The 17,336-nt window shown below is 40.3% G+C and overlaps 2 protein-coding genes across 2 annotated transcripts in view; one reads left to right on the top strand and one right to left on the bottom strand.

The window, feature by feature from the left end:
• Positions 1–5,031: 5,031 nt before the first annotated feature.
• On the bottom strand, positions 5,032–12,574 carry cartl (cocaine- and amphetamine-regulated transcript-like). The gene is made up of 4 exons (XM_030084925.1): positions 12,482–12,574; positions 7,654–8,043; positions 6,008–6,085; positions 5,032–5,223 (listed from the first exon to the last, which is right to left on the bottom strand). The coding sequence occupies exons 2-4, from the start codon at positions 7,897–7,899 to the stop codon at positions 5,116–5,118; spliced, it is 432 nt and encodes a 143-aa protein (XP_029940785.1). The 5' UTR covers positions 7,900–8,043; positions 12,482–12,574; the 3' UTR covers positions 5,032–5,115.
• The window catches only part of iqgap1 (IQ motif containing GTPase activating protein 1), a 49,481-nt gene continuing 43,801 nt past the window's right edge, over positions 11,657–17,336 (top strand). Inside the window, exons 1-2 of the mRNA XM_030084801.1 lie at positions 11,657–11,910; positions 13,079–13,181. Coding sequence (XP_029940661.1) covers positions 11,865–11,910; positions 13,079–13,181 — 149 coding nt within the window. The 5' untranslated portion in view covers positions 11,657–11,864. The remainder of the gene's footprint in view (positions 11,911–13,078; positions 13,182–17,336) is intronic.

The following is a 17,336-nucleotide window of genomic DNA, read 5'->3' as shown; positions in this document are numbered from 1 at the left end:
GAATGGATCAAAGAGTTGCTATAGAAACGGAGTCAGACTCTGGTCACATGACTTGGAATCGAGTCAGACTCGGTTCATGATTCATGAATCGAGTCAGACTCGGTTCATGAATTTGATGATTCTCGAGTTGAGTTGCAACTTTCACTTGGACTTGAGTCGAGATTGCTTTCACTCAAACACAGATTTAAAAAGAAAAGTATGTGAACGTGTGTATGTGATGTGCATGCACGGTACGATTAATGTACTGAAAGTCTGCATTGAGCGAACATTGGAGCAGGAGCAGCCCAAGCTGCTTTGCGGGGTGGGGAGGGTGGGGTGGCTATGGCTATGGGACTTTCAATTCTAAGAAAAAAAAAATAGTTAATTTTGCTTTAAAATGACCATGAAAGCACCTGAAATCTTTATTTGGAATTAACCTGCCAATTCATTCTAATCAATGAGCGGCTTTAATAATGTTTCATATGTAAATAAGACATGACTTTATTCTGCTCATTCTGCACAGGCTTGTTCCCTCCAGACATTTATTTAACGAGAGCCTCAGTAGAAAAATATCATGAAAAGAGTGGATGGACTGAAGCATATCTACACCCTAAAAAATGAATGGTAAAAAAACAACCCAAATTGGTTTATTTTTTTAACCCAACAGTTAATCAATACTGGACCAGCCCAACAGTAGTTATTTTTACCCAACAAAATGGGTTGGTCTTTTTAACCCAACAGATGGGTTCGCAGATTTAATCCAATCATTGGGTCAAATCAGTTTTCGTCCGGGTTGATTCTACCATATGATTGGGTTGAATATTGTGCTCATTTTTAACCCAACTGTTGCATCAAATTAATTTCAGCCATGGGTCAATTTTACCATATATATTGGTTGAATGCGCCCAAATTCTGGGTCAAATTAACTACAATTCTGTGTTAATTCAGCTAAACACATTGGTTTAGTCTTCCAAAAATTTTGATTAATAGATAAATTAAAATACAACTGACAGATCCCCCTTCCCAGCCTCGCTGCTAGTGTCCAACAGAAGGGACAGGCTCTTACAGTTGGTACCAGTTTGGCCACAGGAGTTGCTGGAAGGTGCCACAATGCGAGGACCAACTACCTTCAGGGCTCCACTCCAGATTTTTCTGTAGGGGGGTCTCCCTGAGCCTTTGTCACTCCCATGACAACCACAAGGCAATGGTGCTATTTTACCCATAGCTGGGGGGGTTGCGACATGCAGACAGGAGTCCAACCAACAACCTCCCTATTGTAAGACGACTGCGCTCCCCACTAAACCACAGCCGTCCCGACAGCTAGCAATGCAAACCTTATACATAGTGTAGCCAGCAAGCTACACACATTAGGTAGCTATTTGGTTAACGCTAACCTACATGGAGGGCGGTCGCTCAAGCAAATTTTTCTCTGGATGACATTACATGATGACATGCTTATTTACATTACATATCTAATTCACATAACATGACGCCGCACAGTCGTGTGAATTAGATATGTAGAGTAAATAAGCAAAACCCTGTACTGCATCAGAGCCAAAGGACTACTTCTGTTCTTCTGTGTTGCAGAGAGAGAAGACGGAAGTGACACACGAACCCGTTGACAACCCAACAGTGGTCAAAACAACCCATGTGCTGAGTTTAAAAATCTGTGTTGGGTCTGATGGACTCGAACCCAACACAAGAGTTGCAATAAATAACTCCAAATGTATCATAATAGCCCAAATTGGGGTTGCCGATTTCATAGCCCAGCGACTGGGGTAACAAAATGACCCAACATTTTTTAGTGTGTATGCAGACATGTTATACAGCTGTAGCATCAAAGTTAACGGAGAAAGGAAGAGAGAAAGCTCCAGCGCCAGGATCTGTTTACTTCCTATCCTGTGACTCCTCTCTATTATTTTTTTATTCTTTTTTCAAATGCAACCGTTTAGAGCAACAGGAACAATGGTTATTTCTGATTACATTTCTGTGTACATATTGGGTGATGCAGGTTGAACCGACGGCACGGATGAGTCATTGTGTTTCATGTATGTCCACACACACACACACACACACACCCCTACACACACACACACACACACACACACACACACACACACACACACACACACACTCCACATCGCTGTCCATCACCACACAGTGTCCATACCTGCACCAATTTGTGTTACTGTCTGTCTATTGATAACCTCTCCTCCTCTGAATCACTACCAGTGTTTATTTGTTTGTTTGTTTGTTTTTTTGTCTTGTAATTTCTTTCTCATGAGAAATTGTATGCATTACAGGTCTTTATCCCATTTTTCCATAGATCAGGAGTATTCTGTGTGTTTCTCTTGCCCTTTAACATCTACTTCTAATAACAATATGTAGTTTCTTGACACTTACGTATTTCATCAAACATATATGTCAGTGTAAACTAAACTGCAACTTTGGTTGGCAGAAAGAAATAACCATGATCCAATAATCAGCATAGGGCAGTATGAAGATTCTCATCAATATCTGTATGCATTTGTCCAGGTGAAGCTCTTGAAATGCCTCTGCTGTGTGAAAAGGAGTCATTGGTAGACACCATTCAGCCTGACTGCAGCCCTTCAAACTGATGCTGACATGAAATTCTGACAACTGAAATTCTTAAATTCTGTAGTTTTCACATCAGGCCACAAGTCAGCGCTGTTTGTTTTAGTAATGACACCTCACACACACATATGCATGCAGAAAACAATACACATTAACAATGACAAGTACTCAGATGTTTAGCCACCACTGTTGATATCGTCCATCTCCTCGCGCATGTGCAATAGTGCCATTAATTACGGCAGCCATTCGCCACCTTGGGGTCCCGACCCCACTTGGAGACCAGAAGTGATTTCTTAGGGGCACCAAATAATTTTGGAAAAACATAAATGCGCATAATTAATTTTGAATTACATTATTTTGGATAGGGAGCATTTTTAAAAGAGTAAGATAGCTGTCAATTAGAATTTGTATGCAGAAACGCATCTGTGCAAAGCCTGAAAGGCATTCCACTGCTTTCCTCCAATAAACCCAATGATGAGGCCAATCAGTGAATGTGTGAACGCTGCCATTGTCAAACTGATAGCTTAAAGGCACAATAACTAAGAAATTCACTCTTCCCATTTTTCACATGTCATCGAAGAAACATTCCCTTTCAATAATCTGTTGTCTCCATCAACAAATGTCTTCAAGTTTTTTTTCTTTCAAAAGTTTCAATTTCAGGAGGCTGGACTGTCACACTTCTGGGTTCCAGAACCAATCATATCGGTATGTGAGTTCCTGAGGTTGCCAAATAAGCAGTGCAGCAATCCATATTTTCTGACTGCGTGCGCGCTACAATGACAAAGCACCTGAACTCTCTAAACTCACTTAAACTCAAACTGTCAACCTGCACGACGCCCTCCAGAGAGGAGGAGGGGAAGGAGTTATATGTAGTATGTCGGAGTACGTTATATGACATAATATTACTTATTAGTGTACTTGCAAATCTACTGTGCCACAATCAAATTGAATTTTATGAGCAATTTGTGCCGAAATAGCTCATTTGGGAGAGTGTTAGACTGAAGTTCTAAAGGTCTCTGGTTATATCCCGTGTTTTTGCAGGCTATAAGAACTTTGCAGTCACAGGGTACATCAGGTCTCTAAACTGTCTGTTTCCTACTGTGAAAGAACAATGGAACAGTTCCCAGTTTTTAGTGTTTCTGCCACTGCCGTGTAAATGTTTCTGGAATGAAAACACAAAAGCATTGATCATCTTTCCTAAAAGAGCACGTCTCCATTCTAAAAACTTTGAATATCAACTTCTTTTGAAGTTGAACCACACACACCTGTAAAATACTTGCCAAGAGAATTGTCTGTCTTGTTAAATATTATGCCAGAATAGCAAATGATTCACAATTTTTGAGCTTGTAAGGCTTTTGTTTACAATGCTCTGTTCTAAATAAATTTGAGCAGACAGTGTTTTGCCTGGTTCTTATTTTGAATATTTACTACATTCACAATTCACGTTCAATATTTTACATTTTTGCATTTTTTCATTGGAAATAAATACTTTTACTTTTTACTTGCAAAGTAAATTTTAAAGCAAGTACTTTGGTACTTTTACTGAAGTAAATTATTCCTTGGGTACTTTGACTTTTACTTAAGTATTTTTTTGCCCCAGTATCTGTACTTAAGTAAACAAAATGAGTACTTCTTCCACCACTGGTGTTTACTTAGTTTAAAAACTTTATGAGGAAAGGCCTTTTTACTTCCTCATACATCTCCTTAACAGATGTGCAGACTTTCAAAATGCAGTTCCCAGTTGACAGGAGGGAATGCTTTTCAAAAGGCAAAACATCATTTCCAAATGCGTCAGGGGGGTTGTTTGAGCAAACAAGAAGCGTTTTTGTTCATGTGAGAAGCTGAAGAGCTCTCATTTGCACATGCATATCCAGCTGAGTACACTTCCTCTGTATTGTAACGTCGGCTCAACCAGCTAAAAACTGAGCAAACATCCTTTGCAAAGCAAGTCACAAGAGAGAGTGAATGAACTCAAACAGGCTCCGTTCTGAGAGATAAACAGCATTTTGCAAGTGAACAGCTGTGAACTGTACATTGAATTCTAGTGAATGAAAACTGTATATTTGAATATGAAGCATACAGAGATATACAGGCTTTAGCATGCAGTTTGAATCCAGCTTGATACAGACTTTCAGGGTTGAACTAAGCCACTCCCTAAAAACATGTTTGATTTGTGTAAATGCATCAGTAGAGCTTGTAATTATTGTATTTTTAATTCAGATGAAGATCAACGGCTGTTTTGATACATAAATCTACTAGGCTTCAAACTGGACCTAATATAATATTGAAGTATGAATAAACTGTGAAAAAAAGACCAATGCAAAACCTCATGTTGATTCATGTTTATTGAAACATAAAACATTTACATGCGACAGAACATAATCCAAAAAGAAGAAAAAAAATCCATGCTTATCCTCAGGCATTAATAAGATCTAACCAATATAAATGGTGGAGACATGGACGGTGAGTTTGTGCATGGAAGCTGAACAGCCTGCTGGAATGTGTTTGGTCCTGCTGATGTGGAAAACAGTCCTCCGTGCTTCAGATGCACTTGAGCAGGTAGGAGTTGCAGTTGGCTCCTCTGCCGCAGTCGCAGAGCTTCCCGATGCGAGGCCCGTACTTCATGGCACAACGGTCACCCATCACACACTGAGGAGAGGAGGAAGACACGGGAAGAGAGAAAAATGCTCAACAGGAGTCTGTTAACTCACAGTGGCTCTCACTAAAGACACAGCTCTTTGAGGACTTGTTCAACAGATGTTTAACAGTTTATTTCTCAGATGGATTGACTCCCTTTTCAGTACCTTTTTCCATTTTGATCAGTTCATAATTGAACTTCAACTTCACTTGAGTTCTCATTGAATGGACAATGACAATAAAGGATTTCCAATATGACTTTTAATGTCATTCTGTTGATTTATTGTAGGAAAGTATGTGGCACATACTGTGGAAGAAACTGTGAAGAAAACAATAATTAGGAATGTCTGCTGTTAAATCATTACGCCTAATTCCTTCCATCAATTCAATATGATTTATTCAACAGATGGAAGAGAACAAGGAGGGATATAAATCACTTCAACACATTTAAGTAGAATAATTAAACTGTGTTCATTGGCTCAAATTAAACTCAAATGGGTGATTTATTTGCACTGAGAATGACTGGAAGATTGAAATGTTCCTGCTGCTTTTCACTTCCAGCTAATTGGAGTTGGCCAGTTTTCTTGATTAGTTTGTAATTGCACTGAGTGAAAGACTGTTGTTGGCATTTTCTTGTTATCTTTTAATTAGTGGCAGGTATCTTGTGTTAACTGCTTTAATTAAACAGTGACTGAGAGATGCATGCAATGCAGAGTCATGATTAAGGATAGCCTTACATTTAATAAAATGCACAGTTGAAGCTGAAGGATGTTAAAGGAAGGAGAAGTGAAGTTACCAGTGGGATGATCCCTCGCTTCTCAGTGTTGGCAACTCGACTGTGCATCCTGCCCAGCAGACTCTCCAGAGCTTCGATCTGCTCAGCAAACAATCACAAACAAGGAAAGAAATTAAATTGTTGAATCTAAAAAGAAGACAGAGATATATGATGGCATACTAAATTGTCAAAATTGAGACACTGATTGAATTTGAACATTTTAACATTTAGTATAATAATAGTTAACCAATTATATTTTTTTATGTAGCTTTGTCACCAGTAAGAGTGAAACACTTTTTTAAACTGCCAAATGAAATGATATGCTAAATTAATCTGTAAAAGAAAATGTCATCTTACATTTGAAATGCGCAGTTGCTGTCTTCTCACAATACACAAACAAGCAAGCCTCATCATTTTGAATTTACTCTGATTGTACATATTTGGTGTGACATTAAAGCTAGAATTAAAACTATAACAACATGTGTGGGTTTGGACTTGCTCTGATTGCAATGAAAACTTTGGTAGGTTTGATAGCTTATAGATAAAATGAGTTGGTGAAAAGGACATTGAAAGGAAACCTTCACAACTATTAACATTGGAAACACCAAATGAATCTGAGACAATGTAAACACTGTACATTACTTAATTTTGAAAACATTACTCACTGTAGAATAATTGTATATTTGAGGAGACAATACCTAAAATACTAACTGATGCGCCACAATTTCATGCATTTTTTATTTTGTACTGTAATGTCCAGTTTTACATGTATGAAATTTAAACTATTTAAAATTATTGTATTGCATTGATTGCATAAAGTTTGGTGGTTTAGAGAAATGAATAATTCTCACAATTAAAAAAATGCAATTACAATATACAAAAGGGATATTGTGAATAAAATATTATGAAAAACCTTGCTTCATATTATATTGGTGAATGGATGGTACTGTCACTTTCCCACTGCTTGAGCAATCCCCATTACATTGTTAGTCACAGTCACCCACACCATTGGCTGCTGCCACAAGGCTCTCAGTTAATACATCAGGAGCAATATGGGATTCAGTGCCTTGCTCAATGACATTAGGAAGGCAGGTAATCAAAGCAACCTCATTAAGAGGAGAACTTCAGTACCAACTGAGTCAAATCTGCAAATAAATTCACCCTCTGTTTTCTGCAACTGTAACAGATGAGTCAACTTCAAAAATCCAGGATGCTTCATCTGTTGCCTTTGCAGTAGTTCATATCAAACATGCATTGTGCATCGTTTTATGAAGTTGTAGACATGAATTGGACCAAATAAGTTAAAATGAGCCATGGTTTTAACCATTACATAACTGCAAACTGTGATGGGAGATCTGAGATGTTTGAAAGGTGATTTCATTACACTTAAGAAGAAAAGTTTTGAAAATAAGGTTAGAAAAAGAGATGCACATTTATCAGCATTGCTTTAGTCTTAATGAAGTTGTGCATATAACAGATAATGTACTGTAATTAGTATTCCACCATTAAATTTAAATGAGAGAAAACACAGAAATGCACAACTTTTAAAGTAAATATAAAATATTACTCGCAAGCTAAAGAATGACTTCCCTTAATTTGAAAGAATATTCACTTTGAGCAGTAATGCTTGGTTTTCTTGAAAGAAGCCACTCGGGATCGGTACTGACCAGGTCTCTGTCCGCTGCTGGCTCTAGTCTCTGCTCTCCCAGGTCCTCGGCGGACACCTCCTGGGACGCCTGGCCGTGACACAGGACGGACAGCAGGCCGAGCAGCAGCAGCCCGCGGAGCATCCCGGAGCTGTCCATGGTGCTGGAGGAGGGGCGGTGGTCCCGACACGAGGATGGAGGAGGAAGAGGAGGAGCAGAAGGTCGCAGCAGGTCCAAGAGAGAGTCTCCCTCCACCCATCGGACCATTCTGCCCTCTTATACCGAGTGATGGAGCCCCGCCCGGGAGGCCGCAGAAGGTCTGCAGGGCGTGCAGGCTGCGGGATGGATGGATGGAGGCACGATGCACCGAGCGGCGCTCAGATCACTGCATTACATCCAGAGGGAGGGAGCCTGACACATTGAAGGAAAAAATGAAAGGAAGAAAAAATACCACACTGTCAGGAACTTGAAGAATTTGTGAAAATTAATGGCAAACATCTCCTCTAATGCACCAGTCACGTTCTTTGCCTGTGAAAAGCTTTTTTTTTTTTTTTTTTTTTTTCTTCAATTGTCATGGTCTCATGATTGAGGTTCTCATTTTGAAAATCTGTGAAACCTTAATCAGGAGGTATCCATAAAACAAATGACACATTGAGGACATGTTTGTGTTAAAAATGATGACTCGCCATATTGCATCTCATCCTAAAGTGGATTTTAGAACATTTTACAGACACTAATCAAACTTATACATACAAATCCCAAGTGTTGCCATTGTATTTATTTTATTCGTGACCTAAAAAGGGTTGAAAGGACCTGACTGAAAAGCCACTATTTGCTAGCCAAAAATAGCTTCAACATACATACATAAGGTTTTATTTAAAGATTGTTGTTTGTTGTTCTGACCAACTATCTGTCATCCCCCAATGAATGACTTTTTTAAAAGTTTGTACTGTAGTAAACTGAACTTCTCCAAGAGTCAACGTTTTCTATAAAATAATCTGATCGTTACATCCCAAACAAGCGTATTCCTTTTAGGAGACCTGAAAACAGTTTTAGGTTTGGGCAGCTAACAGATCCTGATAAGATCGATACTTTACCCTCATTAGACAAGCTCTAGTTTGACCTGGAAAGCTGGAATAAGTTCCAGATGACTATAGGTGGGAGGATGAAATTGCATTAAAATGAATGTTCTCTCTGAATCTTTTCCAGAATCTGATGTTCTTCATACCTCATAGCTTTTATCATAAAATAAACACATTGCTCTCTGCTTTTGTATAGAAATGTTGGACCCTTTTACTGCCAGATGTGCAATTCAACCTCAGTATTCAGCTCAATACAATTCGCTCAGATTCATCTTCATTCTACACATCGTTCATCAGTAATTCATCAATACAGTGATGAATGTGATCATTATTGGTAAAACCAGCTGAACCTGTTCGTTTCACTTTTGTTTTAGTGAATGAGAATGATGTGGAGGTTCAGCCCATCAGTTTGATAGTTCAATAGGAGCCAGTGGCGGATAAGTGGTGGGGGATGTTACAAATACCCTGGGAGGGGTATATTTGAAAACATTAGATTTTTAGAGAAACAAGTTTGTCCTGTCAGCATACAAACAGTCAGACTCATGCTCATCTTGTAAATGCAGGTTTCATAATGAAGTTCTAGATATATAAAAAAGAAATAAACCAAGAAATTGTGTTCCTCGACTCCTATTAGGTATCATCTTGAATAAGATAAATAATTAATTCACACATAAACTGTAAACCAAATGCAACAAAAACCTGAAACTTTAACTGATCTGGCTTCTGGCTCGCCTGGGAAGATGCAACATGTTTCGTCTTCATAAAGTCTGCCATTATCTCACTTGGTCCTTTTTTCTATCCCCCTCAAGGACAGGGAACACTGCGTGTTTCTCAATGAGAAGCAATTGCTTTGTTCAGAGAAAAACTGAATAGAAGGAATAGAAGGGTCCATGATTTTATGTGTTTATTGTTACACTATACTACAGTGTAGATTACCAACCCTGCAGCCCTATGTCACTTCTTGTTGTAAAGGTCAAAGGTCCAATTCTCCTTTATTGTTCCCTCAGGGAAATTGATCTGCAGTCCGAAAAAAACAAACAAACCCATAAGCATAGATGCAGTAAATATTTACCACACTGCGCAGAAAAAAACGATAGTTTCAAACAAGAATCCCTTCATCAGATAATCCAATATTATGAGCTTGTGCAGAAGTCCCACAAACCACGGAGACAGAGTTGGACAGAGGTGGAGAGGAAAAAGGAAGCAGCCAGGCACAGGTGCAAATTAACCACCAACAATACAGTGTTCTGTTGTGCTGCTGAATGACTGTTAGAATTCAATCTGCTTCCAGGCTTGCTTTGACATGTTTCTTTATAGTTTGTCGACAACACTTCGAACAAACACAAAAATAGCAGCAGGCATGTCATCAAATAGCCTCTCCAATCCTGTTTAAGACAATAAACATCAAAGAATGTAAGAAACTGTTGCCTGAATGTTTGCCCTGTTTTGCCTCTGTTGTCCTCTTGTAACATCCAGCCCTGAGCATTTTAAGGAATCCATAATGAATAATTTTCACCATTTTCAAGAAACTCGTAAACATAATTGGAAATCAGAACCTTTTCACATTAAGCTGAGTAAAAACCAGACTTCCAAAACTTCAAAATGTGGACTGAGAACAGACTCGTTACTTAAGTGATTAAAAATTAGTGAAAATGTGAAAACCCTACATTTTGCATTTAAAAGAGAAAGAGTGGTGTGACTCTGAGTTCACAGAGCTCATGTCACTCTGTCAGAAAGGACTACTTCCTGTTCCAACGGGCCAATTTAGTGTTTTGTTCTGTTTTGTTGTGGGGAAAGTTGTGGTTGTTCAGGAGTTGAGGAGTAACAAAAACCTGTGTACACTGAAGAGTATCATATTCAGGTTGTCATTTACAGAAGAGGAATAGAGGAGGAGGAGTTCACGCTACCACCGCAGGCCTACAGGCAGCACTTTAGACCAGGGGTCTGCAACCTGCGGCTCTGGAGTCTCATATGGCTCTTCAGTCCCTCTGCAGTGGCTCCATGAAGCTTTCACAATATGAAACATGAATGAACGTCGAATTTATTTTTATTATAGCATCACACCACAGTACTATTCAAAACGATTCGTCACTCTTGGTTCAAAAGGGATTCCAAAAAAGGTACAAGTAAAATTAGGAAAAATAGCTATGACCACAAGAAATAGGGAAAAAAATGATAGAACATTAAAAAAAAAACATGAATGTCTAGAATTTCTAAAAGAAGAACATAAATATGTTTGGAAAAAAGTATACAAAACTGCTTCAAATGAGGTAAAATGGTTAAAACAGCTAAAATTTCAAGGAGCAAAACTGTTAAAATCATGTACAAAAATATGTTAAATTTGATAACATATTCACCACTCTGAACCCTAACTTCATAAGAGCATCATAAGAAATATTTTTGTATGTGTATCAAAACTATATATGAAACTTCCTGAGCGGCATTAGACTCATTTTAAAAGTTAAATGTGCTTTGTGGCTCCAGACCAACTTGACTTGGCGGAAAGTCCCAAAAAATGGCTCATTTGGTCATAAAGGTTGCAGACCCCTGCTTTAAACCCTGCATGCAAGTATTTCAGTTTTATTCTTGTGATCACATTTTGACTTTATTTTCAATATTTGGACTTTTTTCTTAAAGTGCATTACAAAACAAACCAAAAAAAAAAATCTATCTCCTATAATGTTCCTTCTTCATGAGTGGCAGTCATACTTTTCAAGGGGAGAATTATAATTGTTAGAAGAAACACTGTGTCTGTGACGGAGCTAGGAGGCCCGAGGCCCACAGTTTGGGCAGCTCCTCTCCTCTCCTCTCCTCTCCTGTCTTCCTCTCCTCTGCCGGCAGGAGGCGCTGCGCTCGCGGCGCGGCCCGCCGCAGGCTGCAGAGGTCTGTTTCCTGAAACGCATACTTCTGGATTAGGAGGAACACACCCAGTGACATCAGTGAGGTTTGAAGAAGAAAAAAGTGCAACTGCAGAGGAGGAACAAGCGGGCCGAAAGGTCCTTCCCGGGTTTTTTTTTCCTTCTTCTTCTTTTGGATCAGTGCGTCTTTCAGCTCCGGACACTTTGGGAACCAGACTCGTTTCAGGCTGTGCGGAAACTTTTCCTCTCTTTCTGAAGCGGAGCGCAGAGTCGCGTTTCTCAAGAGAGGAGGATGTCAACTTCAGAGGAGACAGACGGGCCCCGGCCGAGATATGGCTGTAAGTTCAGACTTTCCTCTTGCTTTTGCACTTTTCCATGGCAGAACCAGGCTGGTCCCCCCTCCTCCCTCCCCCCTCCTCACTGAACCCCGCTCCGGATCACCTCCCCCCGCCTCCCGCTCACCTAAACTCCTGCGAAAATACCTGAGAAAAGTGTGTTTTCTCAGCCCGTAGCGCCCTCAGTCAGGTCGGGTTTGATTTCTGACAGCATGGTTACAGCCTGAGCATGACTTCCGCGTTTTTATTATAGTGCACGGCAGAGTGCGGATGACCTGTTTTTACCTGTTTCCTCAACTGTGCCAGTTTGCGTCCAAGTTTTTCCACAGTAAAAGTTGTCGGACTCGGTGAAGTGCCACTGATTAAAACAGTGCAGATCAGCCAACACTGACAGAGCTGAGCTCTTCTGTCTTCACCCAACAACCAACGCCCAAGAACTGGTCTAAATCATTTTTGAGGAAGATGCATAAATGTGTTCCACTTTGAGCCAAACTTGACACTCTTCGCATTTCATCTATTTGTGGGTCTTGATCTGTAGTTTTCCCCTCCTCACTTCGCTCTGCTCACAGTTTACCTGTTGATGATGTGTGTGTTCTCACACAGGCTCCACTCTCCCACCTCAGATGTGACAGCAGCCCTGAAAGAGGCCTCTTTGTACCCTCCACCATCTGCCCCCACTCTCCATAATTTGTTAAAAAAAAAAAAAAAAGGAAAACTGCTTTGGGGGGAGCATTGCCGTGCAGCTCCACTCTTGTGTAATCTCATGGGAATTGCCCCATAACTCCCACTGCATTGTTTTTTGTTCTGATTATATGAATAAGCGTGCCATTTCCAGACAAAGGCATGACTGCTTCATACACACCGGCGGGCCCCTGCAGCACCAGCAGCAGCAGGCTGAGCTCATGGGTGACTAATAAAAGTCTCCTCTGTAGAACTTTCAGGGGCCTGTATGTGGATGGCAACATTTACCCAGTTATGCAACCAGGAAAAAAAGGAATACATTGTATAAACAGCTGTTTGTAGATAATTCACCCTCCATATACACAACTGCTCATTTGCTTATACTGCTCTGAATTCAGGAAAACCAGTTTGCCTTGCTTTCATTCACTGCTGTCATTTGCTCATGTTAGAGTACTTAATTTTCTTTTTTCTTTTAATTTGTGGTTTGCAGCGGTCCTGGATGGCGTGGAGCGGCTCACAGCCGAGGAGATGGACGAGCGGCGGCAGCAGAACATGGCCTACGAGTACCTGTGTCACCTGGAGGAGGCCAAAAGGTAAGAGGATGGAGCCTGCTGCTGCCAGTCTGCTGGCCGGGATTATCTCTGCGTTTCTGCATGAAACCAGTGGATGTTAGTGGGCATAATGAATGAAGCCATAAGTAACGATTGCATCAACCAAAATAAAAAAAAAAACCCTGGAAATTCATAAAACTGAAATAAAAACAATTATTTATCCACCCACATATTAAATACTTATGCTTTGCTGTACTGACATACAACACAATGTAAGAAAGCAATTTTCAGTCGAGAAGGTTTTAAACAATGTTTCCTAAGTGTCTGAGGCTGAAAAAAACCTGCAACTATTTGGAATCCAAAAACCTTTTAAAATCTATTTCGTGTCGATGAAAGTCTCATAGTGAGGTTTTCCTACAGGGATTTTAAGTTCCTCCGACAATCCAAAGACACGGTTGCCAGGTTGGCTTTATTTGTTAATGAGTAAATGAATTCATCCTGTATGCCTGCTCCATCCAGTTTCTGTGAGCTGGAGCCAGAACGCCTCTCCATGGAGTCTCCTGCTTTCCACCGGTCGTCAGCTGTGTCGGCTCCAGCTTAATTAATTAATTAGTTAATTATTGCCTTCAGATTGTATCAGGAAGCTGCAGAGCCCAGAGAAAACCCGTGCATGCCAGATAGACCTGCAGAGGTCCATTGTAGTCCATCTTCAACTGGGCTGTTTTGTAGCGTAAAGAGATTTACAGAATGTTCCACATGTGGTCATAATGTTATGGCTGATTCATTTACTGATCATGTTTACACCATCAGTTTGTTTTGCTGTGCTAAAAATATGTCTGGCCTTTGGTATTTCAAGGAAACTCTTCCAGATGTGGGGCTTCGAGGTGGTCTAGTGGTTTGTCCTCTGGTCTCACAGTGAGAGAAACCCTGGTTTGAGGACGGGGTTCAGAGCAGAGTCTACATGTTCTTCCTGTAAACGTGTGTTACCTGTTTTATCGGCTCCAGTTTCCTGCTAAGCCACATAAGGTCATTTATTAGATGTGAGATGATTATCTTAATGGTACTCCGCTTCTGCAGACACGTCGGGATCCGGAGGCTCTCACACTCAGACTGCAGCTCTGTGGGGTGGAAACCCTCGTTTAATCCCCTCTTCTGCTCAAGTTACAGTTAAAGGATTATGCTCTGCTCTCTGATGAGGTTTCACATCTTTTGTACTGAATCTCACCAGCAGCTCACAGTCCAACAAAGGCTCAGAACTCTTTTTAGAGCGCTGACATTTTGGCGTCGCATGTCGACATTGAAGTTGTCATTTAGGGAATTTTTTTCCGTTGACTCATTAAGCTTTGCTTTTTAATGCGGCATAGTTGTTCTTTTTTTTTTTTTTTTTTTTTTGGTTAATTTTCCTTTCCTTGGTAGAAACAAACTACAGACAGTGGAAAAAGTGGAGCAATTCAGACTAGTTATATATGTATAGGTTCATTTAATATTATCTGTGGATGACAGTTATTTCAATCATTCAGTGTTTATTACCTCAATTTAGATTTTTTATTGTGTAAATGTCAGTTGATGTGTTACAGATTGGCATGACTGTGTGTTCGCAATATACCCATAAAGTTTTATAACTTAATGGACACGATTACTCTATTAAATAAGTATTTCTCTGTTTTGGATTACAGTTTTGTTCGTACAGGGCCACAAATGACAAACAAGTGTCCTTTATTATAATTTGAACCTAAAGAAACCGCTCTTCTTGTGTGAATGCAAAAATAGATGAAGGTTGTGCACACACACACACACACGCGCACACACACACACACCCCATCTGTAGCCTCGACTGCTGCGCAGGCTCACATGTTGAAAAGAGGAAGGACCGCATGCGACAGGAAGTGACTGGGTGCCTGTTGACTTTAGTGTCTCCTGCTGTTGCCACAGAAACCCTCGTTGTCACAGCAACAGGTTCCGGTGTGAATGAGTGAAGTCTGTGCTGCAACAGCGCTCTCTGATTTTGGTTGTGTTTTTAAAAAAGTGTGTCGTGTGTCTGTGGTGAGGATCTTCTCCTTCCCGCTCCGCCTCACCTGCTCTGCTGTTATCGTCCATCTGTGATGTTCAAGAAATTCCTAAAAAGACTGTTGTTTTCGGTTTTTCGATCGTATTTGTCAGTTTTACCTCAGATTGGACTGTGCAGTGTCATTTAGAGTGTGTTTTGTTGTACAGTAAAGAGTTACTGCAGTCTACTTGAAGGGTTAGGGTTAGCAGGTCTCTGACATACTTGGCTTTATTTAAAAGATTTAAAAAAGATGAGCTTATAATACATGGAAAGAAAATACTGGTCGCCAGAGCTAATAAGACAACATTTTGAACTACACTTACTGCACTGCCATCGCTGTTGATACTGGAAATACTTTTATTTTTTTCATTATGTAACTGAGTTACTGTGAGGGAAATCTTTCTATCTGCATGTCAGATGGACTGAGTTAATTCAGGATTAACGAGGCACTCCTACTCCAGTAAATATTTCATTTAATTATTCACAAATATGTTGTCAAGTTAGAGTGGAAGCACGTTTTGCTCACTGCTCTCGTTGCCGTCCTTACGGGCGGATCGTTTGATCTCCCACGTCGTCTCCAGGGGCTGTGTGTCGTTTCTCCGCTGGGCTTCAGGTGGATTGGGCTCCATGTGGTGAACATCTCGGCCTGCCGGGGTGGAATGCTGGGAGTGTGCGTTGAAGTGTGCGGCATGATGGGAATGCCTGTGACAGGTGCTCTGCAGGGTGTGAGAGCGTACCTATGGGGACAACTGCAGGAATGCATTGTGGCTCTGTCGCTGCTAAAACACTGCTGATGTCAGATGCGTATTAGAGCGTCGACATGCTTCGTGAGCTCGCATCCTGTTGGTCTGCCAGCCGAGAGATGCAAACTGCAGGTTATCGCTCTTATTTCCATGTTCCCGTCAGATGCGCAGATGCAGCGTGAAGCTCACACAGACCACTGCGGTCATTATCACTGCTAATTTGAATGCTCGGTGACCTGTTCATCTCTAATAGCTTTCAAACGAGGCAAAAAAAACGAGTGGTTGGTGGAGGCTCAGCTCTTTCAGGCGGTGTTTTAATGGTGCGTTCAAGATAATTACAGTTTTTTGAGATTTGCTGTATCCTTTAAAAAGTAGGAATTACTTTACATTAGCTGAGCTGTTAACAGTGGGTCACTGTAGTTACTGATTCCTCAATGATCATTTTAATTGGGCCTCTCTTTTTGTACACTGGGTAAATGTACAGAGAAATATAAACGTTTCTTTCCAGACATTGTTGATACTTCAAACAGGATCATACCAACTTTATTTATAAAGATGCTGACAATACAAATGAAACACACAGTTGAAACACATTAAAAGGATTTTAAAAAATACTAATATAAAAGCAGTTACTGCGGACAGAAGGTCATGCTAGTGGCACCTCCAGGCTGACATATTTCACATTACTGTCAGAAGCGTTAGTTCAGAGTTATGCCACACTCCTCCCATTAAAGAAGTTCAGTGAAATAATGACAGCAAGCTAATGGTAAAGCTACCAGTTTGGTAACCCACGTCAAAGTGAGCGGAACAGATCGAGCTGGACGGGATGCTGTCACAGGAATAGCATGGGTGAATGTGGTCAATTTCAAAATACATTATTATGGAAATCCCTAACATTCATTGCTTAAATTTTATTTCATATTGTGATGGGAAAAAGAACAGCAAAGCGAAAAATATGGACTTTATAATTCAAAAAATATATATGTATTCCGAAACAAGAGGCCTTATCGTCACGTAGTGTTTTATCTATCTCGCCATATAACGACTGGAATAATTGCAAATCACATGTTCAGCTAGACCTGAGCAGCCTCAGCGGACAGAGACACTGCAAGTGTTTTTATATAATAATCAGGAATGAGTGTGTTTCTTCAAAGACAGTGGTGTTATATTATTCCCAACTATGATAGCTGATAAACAATCATTTCAATTTATTTAAAAAAAAAAAAAAAACTGTCTGCAAAACTTTATTTTTGCGTCTTTCTTTCTTTCATATTTGTTTTGACCCGGTTGAGCCTCGGTGTTCCTGGGAATGCCGTTGGACATGTTTTCAGTCTGATGCCGATGTTTATTGATCCGTGCTCGCTGTTCACTTGCACATTCCCTCCTCAGAGCAGACTGCCAACAATG

This window comes from Salarias fasciatus, chromosome 1 (genome assembly GCF_902148845.1).
Source record: "Salarias fasciatus chromosome 1, fSalaFa1.1, whole genome shotgun sequence".
Lineage (NCBI taxonomy): Eukaryota > Metazoa > Chordata > Actinopteri > Blenniiformes > Blenniidae > Salarias > Salarias fasciatus.
Note: the sequence above shows the minus strand (reverse complement) of the source record. Positions and strands in the feature narration are given on the sequence as shown.

Bases quoted from the DNA above. Each gene is read 5' to 3' on its own strand.
- cartl (XM_030084925.1), bottom strand. From the start codon at position 7,899: ATGGTCCGATGGGTGGAGGGAGACTCTCTCTTGGACCTGCTGCGACCT. The intron at 6,086-7,653 runs GTCAGTACCGAT...TTTGCTGAGCAG, and splicing joins CAGCAGCGGACAGAGACCTG to ATCGAAGCTCTGGAGAGTCT. The intron at 5,224-6,007 runs GTAACTTCACTT...TCCTCTCCTCAG, and splicing joins AGCGAGGGATCATCCCACTG to TGTGTGATGGGTGACCGTTG.